This window comes from Monopterus albus, unplaced genomic scaffold (assembly GCF_001952655.1).
Source record: "Monopterus albus unplaced genomic scaffold, M_albus_1.0 scaffold348.1, whole genome shotgun sequence".
In the NCBI taxonomy this organism is placed as follows: Eukaryota; Metazoa; Chordata; class Actinopteri; order Synbranchiformes; family Synbranchidae; genus Monopterus; species Monopterus albus.
The window spans coordinates 319,606-338,373 of record NW_018128228.1 but is presented as its reverse complement, the minus strand read 5'-3'; the positions used below and the strand labels follow the sequence as shown (position 1 = coordinate 338,373).

The 18,768-nt window shown below is 41.8% G+C and overlaps 1 protein-coding gene across 1 annotated transcript in view; it reads left to right on the top strand.

The window, feature by feature from the left end:
* glg1a (golgi glycoprotein 1a) overlaps nt 1-18,768 on the top strand; it is a 26,623-nt gene that overhangs the window by 222 nt on the left and 7,633 nt on the right. The window contains exons 2-20 of the mRNA XM_020625165.1: nt 5-94; nt 3,636-3,665; nt 6,656-6,742; nt 8,970-9,185; nt 9,799-10,002; nt 10,421-10,492; nt 10,638-10,824; nt 11,519-11,736; nt 12,237-12,358; nt 12,984-13,085; nt 13,257-13,410; nt 14,269-14,406; nt 14,575-14,661; nt 14,971-15,033; nt 16,448-16,561; nt 17,148-17,236; nt 17,391-17,508; nt 17,919-18,011; nt 18,262-18,399. Of these exons, the coding sequence (XP_020480821.1) occupies nt 5-94; nt 3,636-3,665; nt 6,656-6,742; nt 8,970-9,185; nt 9,799-10,002; nt 10,421-10,492; nt 10,638-10,824; nt 11,519-11,736; nt 12,237-12,358; nt 12,984-13,085; nt 13,257-13,410; nt 14,269-14,406; nt 14,575-14,661; nt 14,971-15,033; nt 16,448-16,561; nt 17,148-17,236; nt 17,391-17,508; nt 17,919-18,011; nt 18,262-18,399 (2,322 nt within the window). The remainder of the gene's footprint in view (nt 1-4; nt 95-3,635; nt 3,666-6,655; nt 6,743-8,969; nt 9,186-9,798; nt 10,003-10,420; nt 10,493-10,637; nt 10,825-11,518; nt 11,737-12,236; nt 12,359-12,983; nt 13,086-13,256; nt 13,411-14,268; nt 14,407-14,574; nt 14,662-14,970; nt 15,034-16,447; nt 16,562-17,147; nt 17,237-17,390; nt 17,509-17,918; nt 18,012-18,261; nt 18,400-18,768) is intronic.

The window sequence follows — 18,768 nt, the reverse complement described above, 5'->3', positions numbered from 1 at the left end:
GGAGGCCTGCCGGGAGGATCTGACCCGCCTCTGCCCCAAACACACCTGGACCAACAACCTGGCCGTGCTGGAGTGCCTGCAGGATCGCAGGGAGGTAAGTGGCCGCCGGCAGAGCTAGCAGAGTTCACTCGGATCCCGAGAGGTGCTGGGCATCTGCTGGGTGTGTCGCCCCGATGGTTTAGGTCCACACCGGCTGTCAGCACGACACTGGTGCATAGGTGAATATCCACACCTGCATCAGTGTCCAGCTACGAGCAGCCACACACATTTACAGTCACAGACACGCACCAGAGTCATGTAAGGGCATCAGATATTTGTGCTTTCCTCCAGATATCATACCTGTATGACTCCCGAGAAACTACAAAAAAAAAAAAACCCAACTTTCACAGCACAATACATTATTCTGTTAACTATTAAATGACGGAGTAGCTTGTTAGTGGCACCCGCCCACAATTAAGCTATAGAATAACTGAATAATAATCATCTGCAGGTCTGGAGAATTCCTGGAAGTGTGGAGTATTACATATCAGATTTAGGTATGAACTTTACCCCTGTCTTCTGCACAACAAGCCTACAGCTGCTCACTGCCACCTATGCATTGTGCTCAGGAACCTCATTTTCAGACTGAATAAGGTGCGAAGTGAGTGCAGTCATCCCGGGTGTCCGGTGACTGACAGGGTGAAGTCTGACCACAGATGCTGCCTGCTTTTGTTGTATTTCTTTGTGATCAAAATCCAGATATTTTCCACCCGTATAACAGTCTGTTTCCAGATTTGCCTCCTACATGCAAAGTTTAATTTTAGACTGTTATTTTGGAGGTGAATATGAGGAATGTTTTTTTTCTCAGTCAAATAGGCTTCATAGCAGTGTGTGCAAACTGCTGCTCATTAGACAGGCAGACAGGAGTGCATGTACTAACTGGAACTGATTGATTAGTTGACTGACAGGAAATTAATTGGCAGCTATTTGGGTTGTGCAGTTTTGGAGTTTAGTTTATGTCCAGCCAGATGGATATCCTGATTTATCAGTGCAACACAATGTAGTTCAGCAAAACGAGAAACTACAGTCTCTACACAGTCTCTAACTACAGTTAAATCAGCACTGCCTTAAAACAGTTTGGTGTTGCTGTTGGCGTCTGTTAATAAGTAGCCAGGAACCGTATGACATAAATACAGTACAATATGCTGATGAGAGACTGTCTCTGTTACATATTTTGTCCATGAGACAGCACTTGACAAGTTTATTTATCAACTGCAAAACTGCTCAGTATACATCTTATTCACAATTCTTAATGTCTTTATATCACACTGATGCAGCTGTGTGCTGGCGCTGTTGTTTTAATGTATGTATTGCTGTATCTGGGGGTTAAAGAAAAGGGTTACCAGTGCATATGTTAAAAGGATGGAGCTCTGTGTCTGGAGAGAACTAGAAAAACCCCTATTCCTCAGAGTTTCTACATTATGTTTGGTCCAGTGTTTTTTGTTTTTTTGTTAATCTGCTACCCCAGCACCATGTTGATGTCAGCTTCCATTATCCACCATGCTAATGTCAGACACGCACACACCCACACACACAGTCTCCTCCACCGCTGGTCCTGAGTGATGCCCTCTAAACTGAGATAATCACATCGCTTCCACGCTGTAACAGCTGTGGCCTCCTGAAGAGGTAAATGCCTCTCATAAATCTGCCTTTTCTACAGAAAAAGACATCCTTCTGACACACACACACACACACAGACTCACAGTCTGGCAGCACTGGCCATAAAGCAGCTTGTGGTTACATTACAGTGTTTGAGAATTTCATTTGTGGTGGGCTAAGTCCTGAAATTCAACACTTGACAAAACAGCACGGCCATTACAAGCTGCCAGACAGGAAGTCGCTTTGCCTTGGCACAAAGGGGCCTATGGTCATGATCAGACGCTCAGTTGTGGTCAGTCTGTCACTTCACTCACTGACTCCGCACTGACTGTCTGCCCCACAGACTGCTGACTGTCAGTGCAGCTCTGTTACGGTGTTGTTGTCAACATTTTTGTTTTTGTGGAGTGCAACTCCTCTTATTTGACAGTGATTCTTTGTACTTCATGGCTACAGCTGGATGTCACTTTGTTCAGTCACTGTTTATTTCAGTCAGATTATTATCGTTTATGAGAGCAGTTCCCCAACCTCAGGGCCAGAACCCCCACGACGTTCATGACATGAATTTAAAATTATGCTGAAGAATATTTGTTGACAGGTTATTTTCAAGATAAAACAGGACTGAACTAACTAAAAAGTAAACTTACTCTTGATGACATCAGATTAGGGACCTGTTCTTCATAAATTGCTAATCAGATCAAGACCAAATGAGCATCATGATCTTATATTTGCTCCGATGTCAGTGGGGTGCTTGTGTAAAAATGGAGCATCTATAAATGGGTGGATTTCTTATTCTGACCCTGTTTAAATTTGAGAGGTCACCTTCTTTACCTTAAACAAGCCTGAGAACAAACCTGCTGCTGAGCAGATTTGAAATGATGGACATATTGCCATGACAACACATCCTACTAAACTTTTTGAAGAGCCCACAGATCTGGGACCGCAGGATGAAGAACAGGTTCTAGGGCTCTAGCTAATGATTATTTTCATTATCAAATTATCATTATTAAGTTACTCAGTTAATCATTTTGACTAAAATCAATCAATCAACGTTTTATCTTCTCATAACGTTCCTCATTATAATTGCTTCTTTGTCTCTGAAACATTTAGTGTCAAGGTAGAACATTTTTTGTCTCCGTTCATGGGCAGAACAAAGCTGACATGAAGAGCTTTCACGTGTTTTGTTGCAAACGTCTCCTGTTGGGTTGTTGTTACACCATTTTTTCTTTTTTATGTTTATCAGGGGTGCAAACAAAAAAACTAGAATAAATCTGACATTGATTTGATTTACAGTCACTGTCTGCACTTCTCTGTGGTAGCCTACTAAATGTTCTCGCTGCTGAATGTTGGTTGCATCCAGTTTCCTATTATTTCATCTCTATTCAAATATTTATTGTTGTTGTTTGCCCACATCTGTGTTAATGCACTCCTGTGAGAGTCGGAAAGAGAGCAACTAAATATGTTTTCCAAAGTGTGGTGCAGTGGTTAGCGCTGTCGCCTCACAGCAAGAAGGCTCTGGGCTCAGACCTTGTGGCCGACCGGGGCCTTTCTGTATGGAGTTTGCATGTTCTCCCTGTGCCTCTGTAGGTTTCCTCCTGGTACTCTGGCTTCCTCCTTGAGACATAACAGTTATTTTGAGTGACTCTAAGTTAGTGTGAATGGGATGGTGTGTGGTTGTCTGTCTGTATGTGTCAGCTGTGTGATAGACTGGCAATCTGCCCAGGGTCCCTGCCTCTGTCAGCCCCTCCACGACCCTTTGTGAGACGGTCTGTTTACTGTAGATAATAGATGAATGGATAAACCCCACTTATACCTGTTTAAGTGGGGTTTAACTGTCTGAGGTGTGTGCTGGTCTGAGAAGCCCATCTCCAGCTTTTCCATCCACTGATGTGGAATCTAATCAAGCTCCCTCTTTCAGCTTTTTAGCTGTTTGTTCACACATGTCTGAATTCACTGAGGAAAATGGCCTTTGACTTCTTTCTCTGTCTGTCTTTCTGCAGGAAACTGAGATTGCTCCGGACTGTAACCATGTAAGTCTTCCGTCCAAAACACACACATACAGTACATGTATACACACAGTCATGTCCTCCCTACTCTGGATGAATTCTAAAAGCTTTGTAAAACCTCTTTTCTTGTAGTGCCATTGATTTTCCAGCACTTTGGTTAATGAGCAGATACACGCAGAACTAATGACGTTCCCATCAGTGTCAGGCAGGCAGCAACAGTTAGTCAGCCCCACTCGTCACCTGGATCCATTATAAAAGACTCTGAGCATGCGTGTTGGTAAAGGCCTCTTAAGTGAAGCGCAATTAAGAACGTAATTTTAAAACTGTTAAATTACCCCCCCACTGAACAGCAACCAAGTATTTTAAGTAATGCATTAATCCAGAATCATCATCATTTCCAGGTTACTCAGCAGAACTAAAACTGTGCTTTGCCCCGGTTGCCCATAATGACCCGTCGCCTGAGTGTCTGTGATGTGGAGGATTTTTAACCTCTCGGACCCCAGTTCTCCTTAAATATGCTATTTTAGGCAGCTTTTTCCATAATGGATACTAATATGTCATATATTGTAGAACTTGTACTTATTTACACGTTTAATGAACGGTGTATAATTCTTGTACTGAGCTAAACTGTTGAACTCTGTTATTTGTGCTTGCAGCTTTCCATCAAATCGAAATATGATTGATAATACTTGCAGTATTGTTTCCCTTCAGTTAAGATTACATGTGTGAAATCTTTGAAACTTGACTAGAATTTCAAATAAAATGCTCATACATAGACAGTTCACCATCCACACTTCTGCTGAATAAATGGAAGTAATGTATTCTTTATTTAGCATTAATAATCTCTAAATAAACTACCTTCACCTGTTTCTCTCTGCAGTCTGAATAGTAACAGAGCTTTGAAGGATCCTCAGCTCATAATGTAAAAAAAATTTGTACTGTCTCCACCCTCTGATGTTCAGTCTGGCATTTCTCTGCTTTAAGGCTCGTCCTCAGATGTCCTGCGGGTGATAAACCTTTAGTGTTCAGAGTTCACAGCGATTAACAGCGGACAGGTTTATGAAATGCCACAAGGTTAATGGACCACTTGGCCTGTCTTTATTGCAGCACTGGAAAGCTCTGGCTGCACTCTCTCTCTCTCTCTCTCTCTCTCACACACACACACACACACACAGTTCTCCTCGTTTTGTCTTGCCGTTATTTTCGGGACAGTCTGACTGTCAGTATCTGTTATCTGTGGCTGCTGCACCTGGAGCCTCGCTGGCAGGTAAAAATAAACACATAAATAAAAGGACAGACAGAACAGGAAGAATTCAAACACAAAATAGGATTTTGGAAACGTCTTTACACAGGCAAGCTGTGAGGCAATTGGCATAATCAGTATTGAGTCAGTGATGAAGAAGAAGAAGAAGAAGAAGCTTTATTTTATTGTCATTGTAACATTGTGAAACGTACAACGAAATTATATTTGGAGCCGAGGGCTGAGAGCCGCTGTGCATGCACCGCCATCGCGGGCAACTTGGAGGGTTCAGTGTCTTGCCCAAGGACACTTCGACATGTGGACTGCAGGCATCGAGATTCGAACCTTTAACCTTCCGGTTGGGAGACTGTGAGGTGTCTTCTTTTATATTAAACAGAAAAGACTAAAATTATATTGGTTTCTATCTAAAAATGGAAATCACCCTAACAAGACGGCTGCTCTACCCCCCCAACACACATACACTCTCGGGGCCCACTCAGCATCGTGCTCCTGTAAAACGGAATAATATTTGTATTTGGAAAATTGCAAGATTGTAAAGAGAGATAAGGAAGAAACACGTCTATTTGTGGACAAACAGAAGTGCCGATTCTCCAGCTACTGTTTGATGAAAACCAGGTTAACGTTGTTCCAAGCTAGTGTCTCTGTCTATTTGTCAATATGCCGTGTTTGATTGTGTCAGGTGCTGCAGACGGGTGTAGCAACACCCAGACAGAATGCGTCATCCGTGACCCTTAAGAACATCATTCCAGTGCTATGAACTGCCAGACTTGCCAGATTATTTATTTATTTAAAAGAATTCAATCAAAATTGAAGCAGGGCAGGCTTCAGTGTGCTGATTTGTAGTTCCTGGCAAGGATCAAGGTCCAAAAAAGCAGGAATATATCATTTTTGTAGTGCTAATCAAAACCATCTTTTTATAGAACCTCTTTCCTTGATCAATGCCCACATTTTTCAAACTCCTCAGCGTCAGTTTGTTGTGCAGACTTTTCTTTTCATTAGCACAGACATGCCCTCACTAAGCACATATGACATACTTATGTACTTTCAGTTTTGACCAAGGCTTTAGAGGTCTGCGCTGCTCTCGGGCCCCGGCAGACCCCCAGCAAGAATAAGACAAAAGAGATTAGGATGAAAAGAAGGGTGGGAGAACTTGGGTGGGTAGCGAACAGTGGAAGTGTGATGGTTCAGGGGGTTTAAATAGTGTGAGTAGTTCAGGTCAGGTCCTGCTCCCAAACCTAATTACATTTAATTCACATTATCTCCATTAAAACGTTTTCAACTTACCTTAACACTAATTGGAATATGTTTCAGGCTAAATTGTCACGGTGGATGCACTTTTCTCATGCACCCTGTGTTTTCCAGTTGCTGTAAATGTGAAAGGGGTGTTAGTACTCGGCGATGGTTACTGATAAATCATTGATGTTCAATGCCTCACCCATAGATATAGAGAACACCTTTACATTACATCTACCTGTACAAACCAGTATTAAAGCTCAGAGGTTCACAGTGGCTGCACTTTTCTGACAGATGTTTGGAATGCCTGCAAAATATTGCTAAAACTGTGGCAAAGTGACAGATTCATAAACAGCTTCTCTTTTTGTTCAAGTTAATGGGATTGCCTCTGTTTAATTCTGAGGAGCGTCAGTTTAAGCTTTAATGGTTAGCAAATAAGTTTTGTTTGTAATCATTAAAAAATCTGCATGTCTCTGTTGTATTAATGTAGGTAAATGTAATGTTTCTCTCTCTCTCTCAGCTCCTGTGGAACTACAAACTCAATCTGACTACGGATCCAAAGTTTGAGTCCGTGGCCATCGAGGTCTGCAAGAGCACCATTGCTGAGGTCAGTCTGCACTACAGGAGACTTATAGCTCAAGCTTCTGTCAGTTTACATGGCACTGTCATCATGATGCACTTCATCACTTATGGGGAAAATAAATAAAATGGTAGTTTCAGTGCTGAGTTACACTATACACTTTGACTTACACTAGTTGACAGTTATACAGTGTATGGACTAGCAGCAGTGTGTTTTTACAGGACAGGACTGGCTTAATAAATTACAGTACTGATGTATTTACTGCTTTCACTTTGTTATAGTGCATAACATGTAAATATTAAATAATGTATCAATATAATAGAGAAAAGATCGTTTGCTCCACTAAAATAATTCTCCAGTTATCAAGTCTTCAAAGTACAAACTCAGAGGACAACTTGAGAAGTAAAGAACAGTTAACAAACCTACACCTACATCCCTCTGCAGAGCAGGGGCTGTGTATACAGTTGAAGTCAGATGTTTACATACACTTACTGTAGATTGAACTCATTAAAACTGATTTTTTTAGGACGTTACTTTATGCATGACACAAGTAATTTTTCCAACAGCTGTTTACAGATGGATTATTTCACTATATCACAATTCCAGTGGGTCAGAAGTTTACATCCACTCAGTCGACTGTGCCTCTAAACAGCTTGGAAAATTCCAGAAAATGGTGTCATGGCTTTAGAAGCTTCTGATTGGCTAATTGACATCATTTGAGTCAATAGGAGGTGCAGCTGTTGATGTATTTTAAGGCCTACCTTCAAACTCAGTACCTCTTTGTTTGACATCATGGGAAAACCAAAAGACATCAGCCAAGACAACAGAAAAAAAATAGTGAACTTTCAGAAGACTGGTTTCATCCTTGGGAGCAATTTTCAAATGCCTGAAGGTACCATGGTCATCTGTTCAAACAATACTACACAAGCATAAACACCACAGGACAATGCAGCCGTCACACTGCTCAGGAAGGAGATGCGTTCTGTCTCCTAGAGATGAACGTACTTTGGTCTAAAAAGTATCCCAGAGCAACAGCAAAGGACCTTGTAAGGACACCAGAGGAAACAGGTACCAAAGTATCTGTATCCACAGTAAAATGAGTCCTCTATCGACATAACCTGAAAGGATGCTCAGTGAGGAAACAGCCACTGCTCCAAGAGCTCCATTAAAAAAGGCAGACTACAGTTTGCAGCTGCACATGGGGACAACGATCTTCCTTTTGGAGAAATGTCCTGATTGAATAAAACAAAAATTGAATTGGCTTAAGGACAACAAAGTCAAGGAATTGGAGCAGCTGTCACAAAGGCCTGACCTCAATCCAATGGAACAATTTTTGTGCAGAACTGAAAAAGCGTGTGCGAGCAAGGAGGCCTACAAACCTGACTCAGTTCCACCAGTCTGATGGAAAGTTCTAAAATTCCAGCAACTTATTGGAAGAAGCCTGTGGAAGACATCCTAAAATGTTTGACCCAAGTTAAACAATTTAAAGGCAAAGCTACCAAATACTGATCAAGTGTATGTGAACTTCTTACCCGCTGGAAATGTGATGAGAGAAATAAAAGCTGAAATAAATCTTTCTCTCTACTATTATACTGATATTTCATATTGTTAAAATAAAGTAGTGATCCTAACTGACATAAGACAAGGAATGTTTATAGGATTAAATGTCAGGAGCTTAAATGTATTTGGCTAAGGTCTATGTGAACTTCTGGCTTCAGCTGTACAGCAGCTAAGACCTACTCTCACATACAGTACATACAGTATGTCAACATCAGTAAGACCAACCTGAATAATCCTGAACCTGTTCTTTAATGCATGAATAATAAATCTGATCTAATTACAGTACCACCCAAAGGTTTGGACACATCTTCCCATTCACTGCAGTGTGTCCAGCCCTATGAGTGGTTATATAATAGTATAACAGATACACAGACCATTGTTTTGCTGAAATGCACACTGCTGTGCAGCAATAAGGCACTGAAAGTAAAGTGTGGACGCATTTCAAAACACTATTCATGGCGCCTCAATAGCCGAGTGATTTCGGCAGGTGCCATGCATGTCTACACATCCAGTTTGTCTGGCTATGGACATTTATTGCAGGTGACCCCCCCCCATCTTCTTGTTTCCCATCCGCCAAATCATCACCAGGACAGTTTAACTTTGTATTTGTAGAGTATTTTAGGTTTTTCTACTTCCATTAAGTACAGCCTGTCCTCTGCTGTACTTTGACCTGTCACATGTTCAATATCTTCAGATAAAGGAGTGTAATGAAGAAGAGCGAGGGAGGGGCTACCTGGTGTCCTGCCTTGTGGATCACCGTGGTAACATCAGCGAGTACCAGTGTAACCAGTACATCACGAAGATGACCACTATAATCTTCAGTGACTTCAGACTGATCTGTGGCTTCATGGACAAATGTAAAGAGGACATCAACAATCTGCACTGCGGCAGCATCAATGTAGGACACAAGGTAAGGTGTGTGTGTGTGTATAACACTCTGGGTTACAATTAACAGAACAAAAGGGCAAAATTCAGCAGAAGATTTATTATTTTTATTTGGAAGACTAGTACAGAAAAGTTTTAAAAAGAGAAACAAGTAATGTATGTTTACAAAATGCAATTAAAGTGAGTGAAACTACTCCGTTTAGTTTAGTTAATTACATAACAAAACATTTTTGCATATGAAAAATATAGCAAGGTTCACTTAATGGCTTTTTCTGGAGCATTCAACTGCATCTCATTTGGACAAACAGCATAATGAAAGCTCCAGAGACAGTAGTACTTGGTGGGCAGATAAAAAAAAACACAACAAATGACCACAAAATGGCTATAAAAAAGACCAAAAAATGACCATAAAGAGATGAAGAATGGTGTAAAAGAGATGTTAAATGACTACAATGGATGAAGCCATATTTTGTAGTCATTTAACGTCTCTTTCAGTCGGTGAGGAGCTTTTCACCTGTCTCTGCCCAGGACCCCATTTTTTTCATAATCCATCCATGCCTTGTGAACATTGTCTTCCCTGTCTCTCCTCACACTCATTCTCTTCCTTTTATTTCGTTTTATCCACCGTGCTTTGCCAGGACATCCATTCCCAGGGTGAAGTGATCGCCTGTCTGGAGAAGGCCCTGGTGAGGGAGGCGGAGCAGCAGGGTCATGTTCGTCCAATCAAAGAGGAGTGTAGGAGGGCAATTCTGCGTGTGGCAGAGCTGTCATCAGACGACTTCCACCTCGACCGACACCTTTACTTCTCATGCCGAGAGGACAGAGAGAGATTCTGCCAGAACGTAAGGAGACTCAGCTGGTTTCTTCAGGATTTTATACTGGCAGAAAACAACATGGACAAGTTTCTACACTCACTTCACATGGAAATTATATGTTATTCTGGTTCAAAATCAGTGCCATTCATTGGCATCTTGGTTTCTTGACGTATTTTTCAGTGAACTGTGCATTAGTTGAGAGAAAAAGAAGTTCAACGTTCCCCAAGAACAACTAAAACATTTTTATAAAAACTCCTGTCGTGGCACGAGAACTTTTCACTTTGGCCACCAGGTTTCATTAAAATATTTTCACTGGGCTACTGAGTCGCAAACAATGGGACCAGATGCATCACCTCCTCATCATGTCATGTACAACCATCGGTATGGTGCTTTATAATCTAATCATAATCTCAGTGCCTGTCCCTTTATTGCCTCCCCTCTGCAGACTCCAGCAGGAGAAGGCAAAGTCTACAAGTGTCTGTTCAATCACAAGTTTGAAGAGGCAATGTCAGAAAAGGTATGGCCAAAAAAAACATCTCACCCCTGGGGCAAAGCTAGAAGAATTCTCACTGACCCATGAATTTACAGTCTTTGGTTCGCACTGAAGTGAACCTGTTCAGTGACTAATGCTCACCACTTTCTCCTCGCCCTCACCTCCACAGTGCCGTGATGCTCTCACCACCCGTCAGAAGCTGATTTCTCAGGACTACAGAGTCAGTTACTCTCTGGCTAAGGCCTGTAAGCTGGACCTGAGAAAACAGCGCTGCAGCCTGGACACCAACCTGCCTCGAGCCCGTGAGGCCCGACTGTCGTACCTGCTGCTGTGCCTGGAGGCCGCCGTGCACCGTGGTGAGTGGCGGAGGGGCGAGGTGTGATTGACACTTCTGTTTTTCTAATTAACTCTGTCTTGTCAATCATTAAGCACAGGTTTTTATGGAAAAGGCTTGGACTAAGCTGGGCAATGCAGACATTTTTATCAGTATTAATTTAAAAAATCTGACCATGCATTATGTTGAAAGTTGTGCCCCCTGATGGCAGCAGAGCACCACGGTGGTAAACCTCTAGTAATAACCAGTCACACTGCACGGTGTTCTCCTGTTTGTACTGGCACACACCGCCAAAATGGGTGTGTTGTTTCTGATGTGGGCATGTTATGGATATTCTGCATATTCTCCCCATTATTAAAGCATAATATCAAAAATATTTCTGTTTTATAATGTCAGTAAGATTGATAAACAGTGGGTACGGAAAGTATTCAGACCCCCTTAAATTTTTCACTCTTTGTTATATTGCAGCCATATGCTAAAAGCATTTAGGTTCATTTTTTCCTCATTAATGTACACACAGCACCCCATATTGACAGAAAAACACAGAATGTTTGACATTTTTGCAGATTTATTAAAAAAGAAAAACTCAAGGGGGTCTGAATACTTTCCGTACCCACTGTAAATGAAACAAAGGATGTGCAGTTACAATGTGCTCCTCCTTTGCATCATTCAGGCCTAATTGTGTCAGTAATAATATTTGATTCTGTGCTGTGCAGGTCGTCCGGTCAGTGGAGAGTGTCAGGGGGAGATGCTGGACTACCGGCGGATGCTGATGGAGGATTTCTCTCTGAGTCCAGAGATTGTGCTGCACTGCCGGGCCGAGATTGAGGCTCACTGCTCCGGACTGCATCGCAAAGGCCGCACACTGCACTGCCTGATGCGAATCGGACGCGGCGAGCGCAGCACTGCAATTGACAGCGTCTGCCAGAGCGCCGTAAGACCACAGCACAACATTCACTGAGATACACAAAGCTGAGAGGTGGGACCGTGGCTGGAGCCGTCTCTGTGCTTTGCTGTGGCTTTGCTATACGTCAGCCTTGGAAATCCAGCACAGTATTTTCTTGGTTTCTGCTTTTTTGTTTCTTCCTTTGTCCTTTGTGTCTGGTGTTTTCCTCTAAAATTCACTTTCTCTTTAATTCACATTAAAATGGTTTTCTGAATAAATGTGAGCAGAGAAGTAGTCCTTACAGTTGCAGAATCAAGTTTAGTTTCTGTCTGTACAATAAATTGTTATATTCAAAGGGAATTCAAGGGGCAGTAAGTCACCTTCTAAAACCACTCCCCTTAGTTCCTTGAGTGGTCCAGCTTTCGGTTGCTGGGCACAGCTGGTGGAGACTTTATTTATTAATAGGTTATCAAGAAATAAAAAGTTGAAATATAAATAAAATCCAGTCACTGACAGTTGATGTTTTCCTTAATTTGTTTCCACTGCAGCTGCAGACTCTTGTCCAATCTGCCGACCCTGGAGCCGACTACCGGATCGACCGAGCTCTCAACGAGGCCTGCGAGTCCGTCATCCAGACCGCCTGCAAACACATCCGCACTGGAGACCCCATGTACGCTTGTTTTACACACACACACACACACTTTGCGTTAAATAAACTCAACATGATGATCAGTTGATAATTTTTCAGGCATATGCAGGTCTCAGATTGAGTTTAAGAAGGAGCTTAGGAGGTTTTAAAAAATCTTAACATTTATTTTATAAAGATGCTAAATATTTCTTCTGGAGTGCTGTAGATCGTAACATGGGTTATAACTTTTGGCTGTCAGGAAGCAGCTGCACACATGCTGATTCGAGTAAAAACTTAAACTAAGAATTTTTTATTTACTTATTTATTTTTTAACCATCTATCAACTTTCTGCCACTTATCTGGGTCCAAGCATGGACGGATTATAAAACATTATGTCCCTGGGCGTAGACAAGTAAAAGGCCCCACACTCCTCATATATAGGACCACAGTAAGGGACGTTGTTTGAGGTATTTGTCTCTCTGTAATTCATCAGTCCTTTTTCAACTGGTAAGATGGCGATTATGTGGTATTGACAAAGACCTAAAAAGCCTTACATTTAATTAGGTAAACACTTTAGAAATTGTTTTGATCATTAATATTATAAGAGTGAATGATAAATAATGAATTAATTTTATGTGCCCTGTTATTGTCTGGTGTGTATGTGTAGGATCCTGTCGTGCCTGATGGAGCATCTGTACACAGAGAAAATGGTGGAGGACTGTGAGCACCGTCTGCTGGAACTGCAGTACTTCATATCCAGAGACTGGAAGTGAGCCTGCTCTCTGACAGGAATCAATGAACCTGAATCCATCATCTCAGTTGTCATTGTTTTCACATGGCTGTAATGCTTCTCTTTGCAATCTGAGCTGTAAAACAGAGGCAAGACGTTTCATGGCTACGCTGTATTACAAATGAAGTTATTCCTTCTTCTGTCACCCAGACTGGACCCCATCCTATATAAGAAGTGTCAGGGTGACGCCTCCCGGCTCTGCCACACACATGGCTGGAATGAGACAAGTGAGCTGATGCCGCCGGGCGCAGTCTTCTCGTGCCTCTATCGCCACGCCTACCGTACTGAGGAGCAGGGACGCCGGGTACAGTGACACCAGAAGCACACACTCTGACTTCTAATACTGCATCACACTCTGTCCTTTGAATGTAATGCCAGGGGAGAGGTTTTGATGTTTTTAATTCGTGAATGCTAAAGTTCTGGTCCGTTTGAGTTTTACACATGTACAGGTCTGGTGTGTGTATATAGGATACTTTCACTCTCTCTCTGTCAGCACGACTGGCAGGTGTAACTCTGATGTGTTTAACTTTAACAGGTAAACCCAGCTGAACAGGTAAGCGGGTGGTGGTCCAGCTAAATCAGTCAGTACTGATCCCGGTGAAGGGTTGAATTGATTATGATGATGGCAGCGGCTGTTGGATGCTGATAAGCCGGGATAATCTGGAGTCCAGTTGTCACTGTCTTTTTATAAACACAGTAGCAACAGAAATCACCCTTTTAACTTTTTAGCTTGGATGGTTCTGTTTTTTTAAATGTGATCATTTGCTGTTTTTCTGGACTATTGGTTGAATAAAACAGTCTGAATTTGTTGCTTGGGGTAACTGTGATTCTCAAATTGTTTTTATCCCTACAAACCAAAGAGTCAGTTGTTTAATCAAGAAAATAATCAGTATGAAAAAAATCATTAGCTCTGATCTGATATAAAACTTAAAAATGAGCTCGTCTTCAACCAGTCAGCAATAAGATGCAGCTTAAACATTAAATCAATGTAATGTATCAGTGTAACACTCACAGGGGACAATGTTCTACATGGACTACTTTTATTATCGATACTTTATTGCCTAATTAAACTTTCATACTTTTACTTAAGTGGCATTTTCAGTGTCTTTTACTTATGTGAAGGATCTGAACACTTCCTTCACCACTGTGTGTATGTTTGCAGCTATCTCGGGACTGTAAGGTGGAGGTTCAGAGGATTCTCCACCAGAGGGCACTTGATGTGAAGTTGGACCCTGAGCTGCAGAAGCGTTGCATGTCCGACCTGGGCAAGTGGTGCAGTGAGAAGACAGACACTGGACAGGTGAGTCAGGCAGCTGATACCCGCTGCTGCAGTTTTCCTTTGCTTGGGTTTTTGTCCAAAACTAGACATGTAGTCAAATATTGAAAGAGTTACATGAACCTCAATGTGGTTTGCATGTTGTAGCCTTCTGAATACTTGTCATGTGACCTAGTGCGTGTGTGTGTCCAGGAGTTGGAGTGTCTGCAGGATCATTTGGAGGACCTGGTGTCTGCTTGCAGGGATGTCGTGGGCAACCTGACAGAGCTGGAGTCAGAGGTCAAAACTCGAGGCCAGGAAAAAAATTTAAAACTAGAAAAGAGAACAGGCTGGTCATCACACTAACTTTAGCTGGAAGCCAGATTAAACTGTCCCCGGAGAAGCCTCACATGTATGGCTCTCAGGCGTTAAATGTATTTCTTTATGAGGATCACCATGACCTGCTAGTATGGTGTGAAACATCCCTACAGTTGCTAAAATAATTCCTACAGTATAAACCTACAGTATTTATGCTTATTGTAGTTTTTGATTTGATGAAATGTCTCACCTGCGACTCTGTGTCCGTTTCTTTTTCACCGTTGGCTGCAGGACATCCAGATTGACGCTCTGGTCATTAGAGCCTGTGAACCTGTCATCCAGACCCACTGCCATGTGAGTACATGCACACACATACAGTACACTAACTTTTATATATGTTACAGTTATCTGCATACGTTTGAGCACACCTGGGAAAATTGCACATTTTATTGCTCCAACCTTTGAACATGCTGAAATTATTGCTTATTTTTATTCTGTTTATGAAATTAAAAACTGTGTCCCGCAGGCTTTGTGTTTACTTTGATTTTCAAAACCAACAATATGTCATTTGCCCAGTGATAAATAATAATAATAATCTGTTTATATAGCACTTTACAACACCCAAGGGTGCTCAAAGTGCTTCACAACAAAACATAAAAGCAGAACATGTTAAGACACAAACTAACAAAAAGGAAAAGTTAAAATTACACAAATTTAAAACCACGGTCTATAAGCAACTATAAAACTCCTGTACAATAAAAATGAGTCAAAGTACAAACAGAATAAGATTAAAGAATATAAAATCAGAAAGCCTGTAGGCACCTGTATAGTGCCAGTGCTATAAATTAAATGAATAGGTGCGCCTTTAATTTAGACTTAAAAACCATTCAGTTATAGACCAAAGCTCAGGAGGCAGGGTATTCCACAGCTTGGGGGCATATATGGCAAAAGAACAATCACCCCACTTTTTGACCCAGACAAATGCTCAGAGGAACGCAGCGCTCTGACTGGGGTATGAATAGTTAAAAGATCAGACAAATAGGCTGGAACAAGGCCAGTAATGGTCCGGCGGCGATGACGTGACGTAAGGCAGTGGGCCTGAGTGCAGTTGGAGGCACTCGGACCTCAAACCGGATAGAAAAATGGTCAGAAATAACCAAGTCTGATACGTCCCTGACACACACAGCGTGTGTCCTTGTCGATGGGTGGGACAGGCTACTAATTGGGTGAGATCCAAGGATTCCAACAGGGCATCGAAGTCTGATCAGACGTGCAGTGGACGTGGATGTTAAAGTCGCCGCAAATCAGGAGACTGTCACATTTTGGCATAAGCTCTGTCAGAAACTCCCCAAATTCATTCACAATTTCCTTAGATTTTAGTGGGCGATAGACCACTGAACACAGGACTCAAAAACATTTGAATATAACTGTATACAAACAAATAGTACGAAGGAGGTGGATAAACTAACAGTCCATCATATATAAATAAGTCACTCGTATGTTTTGAAGGTCACCATTGACATTGGGTCAGAGTGATTTTGACTCTACAGTCATGTTTAACTCATTTGTGGACCAAATGATAAATCCAGTGTATATTTATGGTCCCCAGCAGCGATTTGTAATGTCCCTGGTGCCACCGACCATGAGGTGGATTGAAGCATAGCTTTAGATTGTAAGACTTGCCTATAATATATTTCCTTGGATGGCATGTAAATAACAGTTTGGATTGTTCAAAGTGTGTGTGTGTGTGTGTGTGTGTGTGTTGTAGGATGTAGCTGATAACCAGATCGACACAGGGGATCTGATGGAGTGTCTGGTTCAGAATAAACACCAGAAAGAAATGAATGACAAGTGCTCAGTCGGCGTTACACACTTCCAGCTGGTCAGTTATCATGACAACGTCTGTTTCTCTGTCTCTCCGTACACTTTGTCTTTCTCTGTACTAGTTTTTTAGTTTTGGTAGGTTCTCTGATGGATTAAAAAGTCGGTATCAAACTAACAGCAGTTTCCATTGTCACTTTGGCAGATGCCAGATCCAAGGGAACGTTCTGTGTCTCTTAACCCTTTTGTTTCCATTGCCAATAAGGTCTTTGGTGCTGTTTGTTCATTTGCAGGATTATCTTAAAAACCTGTGGACAGATTTCAGTGTAAAGTTGAGCTACGGTGCATGTGATTATTTTATGGTTTGGAAACATTTCCATACATTTTCTATTGTAATCTAAATTCAGAGGATTGGTGTTTTACTGTATCTTCTTCTGTTTCTGTGAAAGTACCATTTGAAACAGTGGACTGTTTTTAATCTTCTCTAGACCTGTGATTCCCTTGGTGATAAATAGTTACAATATACAGTAGGACAGAAGAAAGTAAACTGTAAATTTAAGGAAACAGATGCCACTGTTTTTCTGTAGCTGCTTTTTTAATGATTAATAATGTCTGTTTTTCTGTCCCTCCCTGTGCCTAACTTTCAGATTCAAATGAAGGACTTCCGGTTCTCCTATAAGTTCAAGATGGCCTGTAAGGAGGATGTTTTGCGGTTGTGTCCAAACATCAAGAAAAAGTGAGTTCAGTTTCCATGTAAACATCCAGGAACAGGAGACTTAATTTACATCTGAAGCCCTGTTTACTTTTTTTGCACAACACCTTGTGAGAAAGTGAGTTAGTGTTTTATGCATCCAGTTGAGCTGATTAAAGTCTTGTCCACCACCTCACAGAGTGGATGTTGTCATCTGCCTGAGCACCACAGTGAGGAATGACACACTGCAGGATGTCAGGGACCAGCGGGTTTCTCTGAAATGTCGTAAACAGCTGCGCGTGGAGGAGCTAGAGATGGTAAAACACACACGCACACACAGATTTATTTCCACTTATCTGAACTCATGTTTTCACAGTTGGTGCACATATTTATATATTACTTTTATATTTATATAGTCTCTTCTTAGGTTAGTCACTGTAATTAAAGCGTGGTTGTGCACAACGGCATTAGCCTTTATACCTATAAGAAGTCCTGCCTGGGTGTATGAGTCATAATTCAGCAGTGCCTTCAATGAAGTCACATTTCTCTTTGACAAGGTTTCTGACAGTGCAGTCGTTCACCGTATTGTGTCCCGATAGGAGCGTGTTTCTAGCTGTGTCAGGCACGGCAGTGTTCACGTGTCAGCCAGACAGGCAGTTTTGATAACATTTTGTAAAATAAAAATTACAATAAATCTCCCTAAAATTCTCCTGTTTCCTCCTCTCAGTCCGAAGATATTCGGCTGGAACCAGAGCTGTATGATCCCTGTAAGTCTGACATTAGTCGACTTTGCCCCAATGTGAACTTTGGGAATGCTCAGGTAAGAAACATTAGAACATACTGTACATCAGGAGGAAAGAAAGATGTCCAGATATATTCCTTCTCTCCTCATCCTCTCTCTTCCCCTCTTCCTCTCCCTCCACTTTTCTTTCTTTCCTCTGGCCTGTCCATCCTCCACTTCTTTCATCTTCCTTCTTTCCTCTCCTCCCTCCTACTTATTTTCCTTTTCTTTTTCTCTCCTCTTCTCCTTCTCTCACCCCATTTCCTCACTTTCTCTCACTCCTCCTCAGATGATTGAGTGTCTGAAGGAGCAGAAGAAGCAGCTCAGTCAGCGCTGCCACCAGCGAATCTTCCGGCTGCAGGAGGTGGAGATGACTGACCCTGAGCTCGACTACCAGCTGATGAGAGTCTGCAAGCAGATGATTAAGGTGAGGAAGAGGAGAAGGAGGAAGAGAAGGGGAGGGGGTTCTTACTTTTGAAAATATTTATGCCTCTGTGCTGGCAGTAGCCACGGCTGGAGGCATTATGTTTTCAGGTTGTCTGTCCATCCCACTGTTGTGAACATCATATCTCAGGAATAGATTTTGGTGGTCAAAGGTCAAGGTCAGTGACCTCAAATCTCATTCTAGCTACCTCTGACATCAGTACCTCTTAATTGGACTTTAAACCATTAATTTATATGTTTGGCAGTTGTTTTAAAATACTGTATTTGTAGAACACTGTTGAATTTGTCTGTGTGATTTGTGTAAAGGACACTAACTATTTGAAACAAATGAGAGAATTTACAGTACTGATTT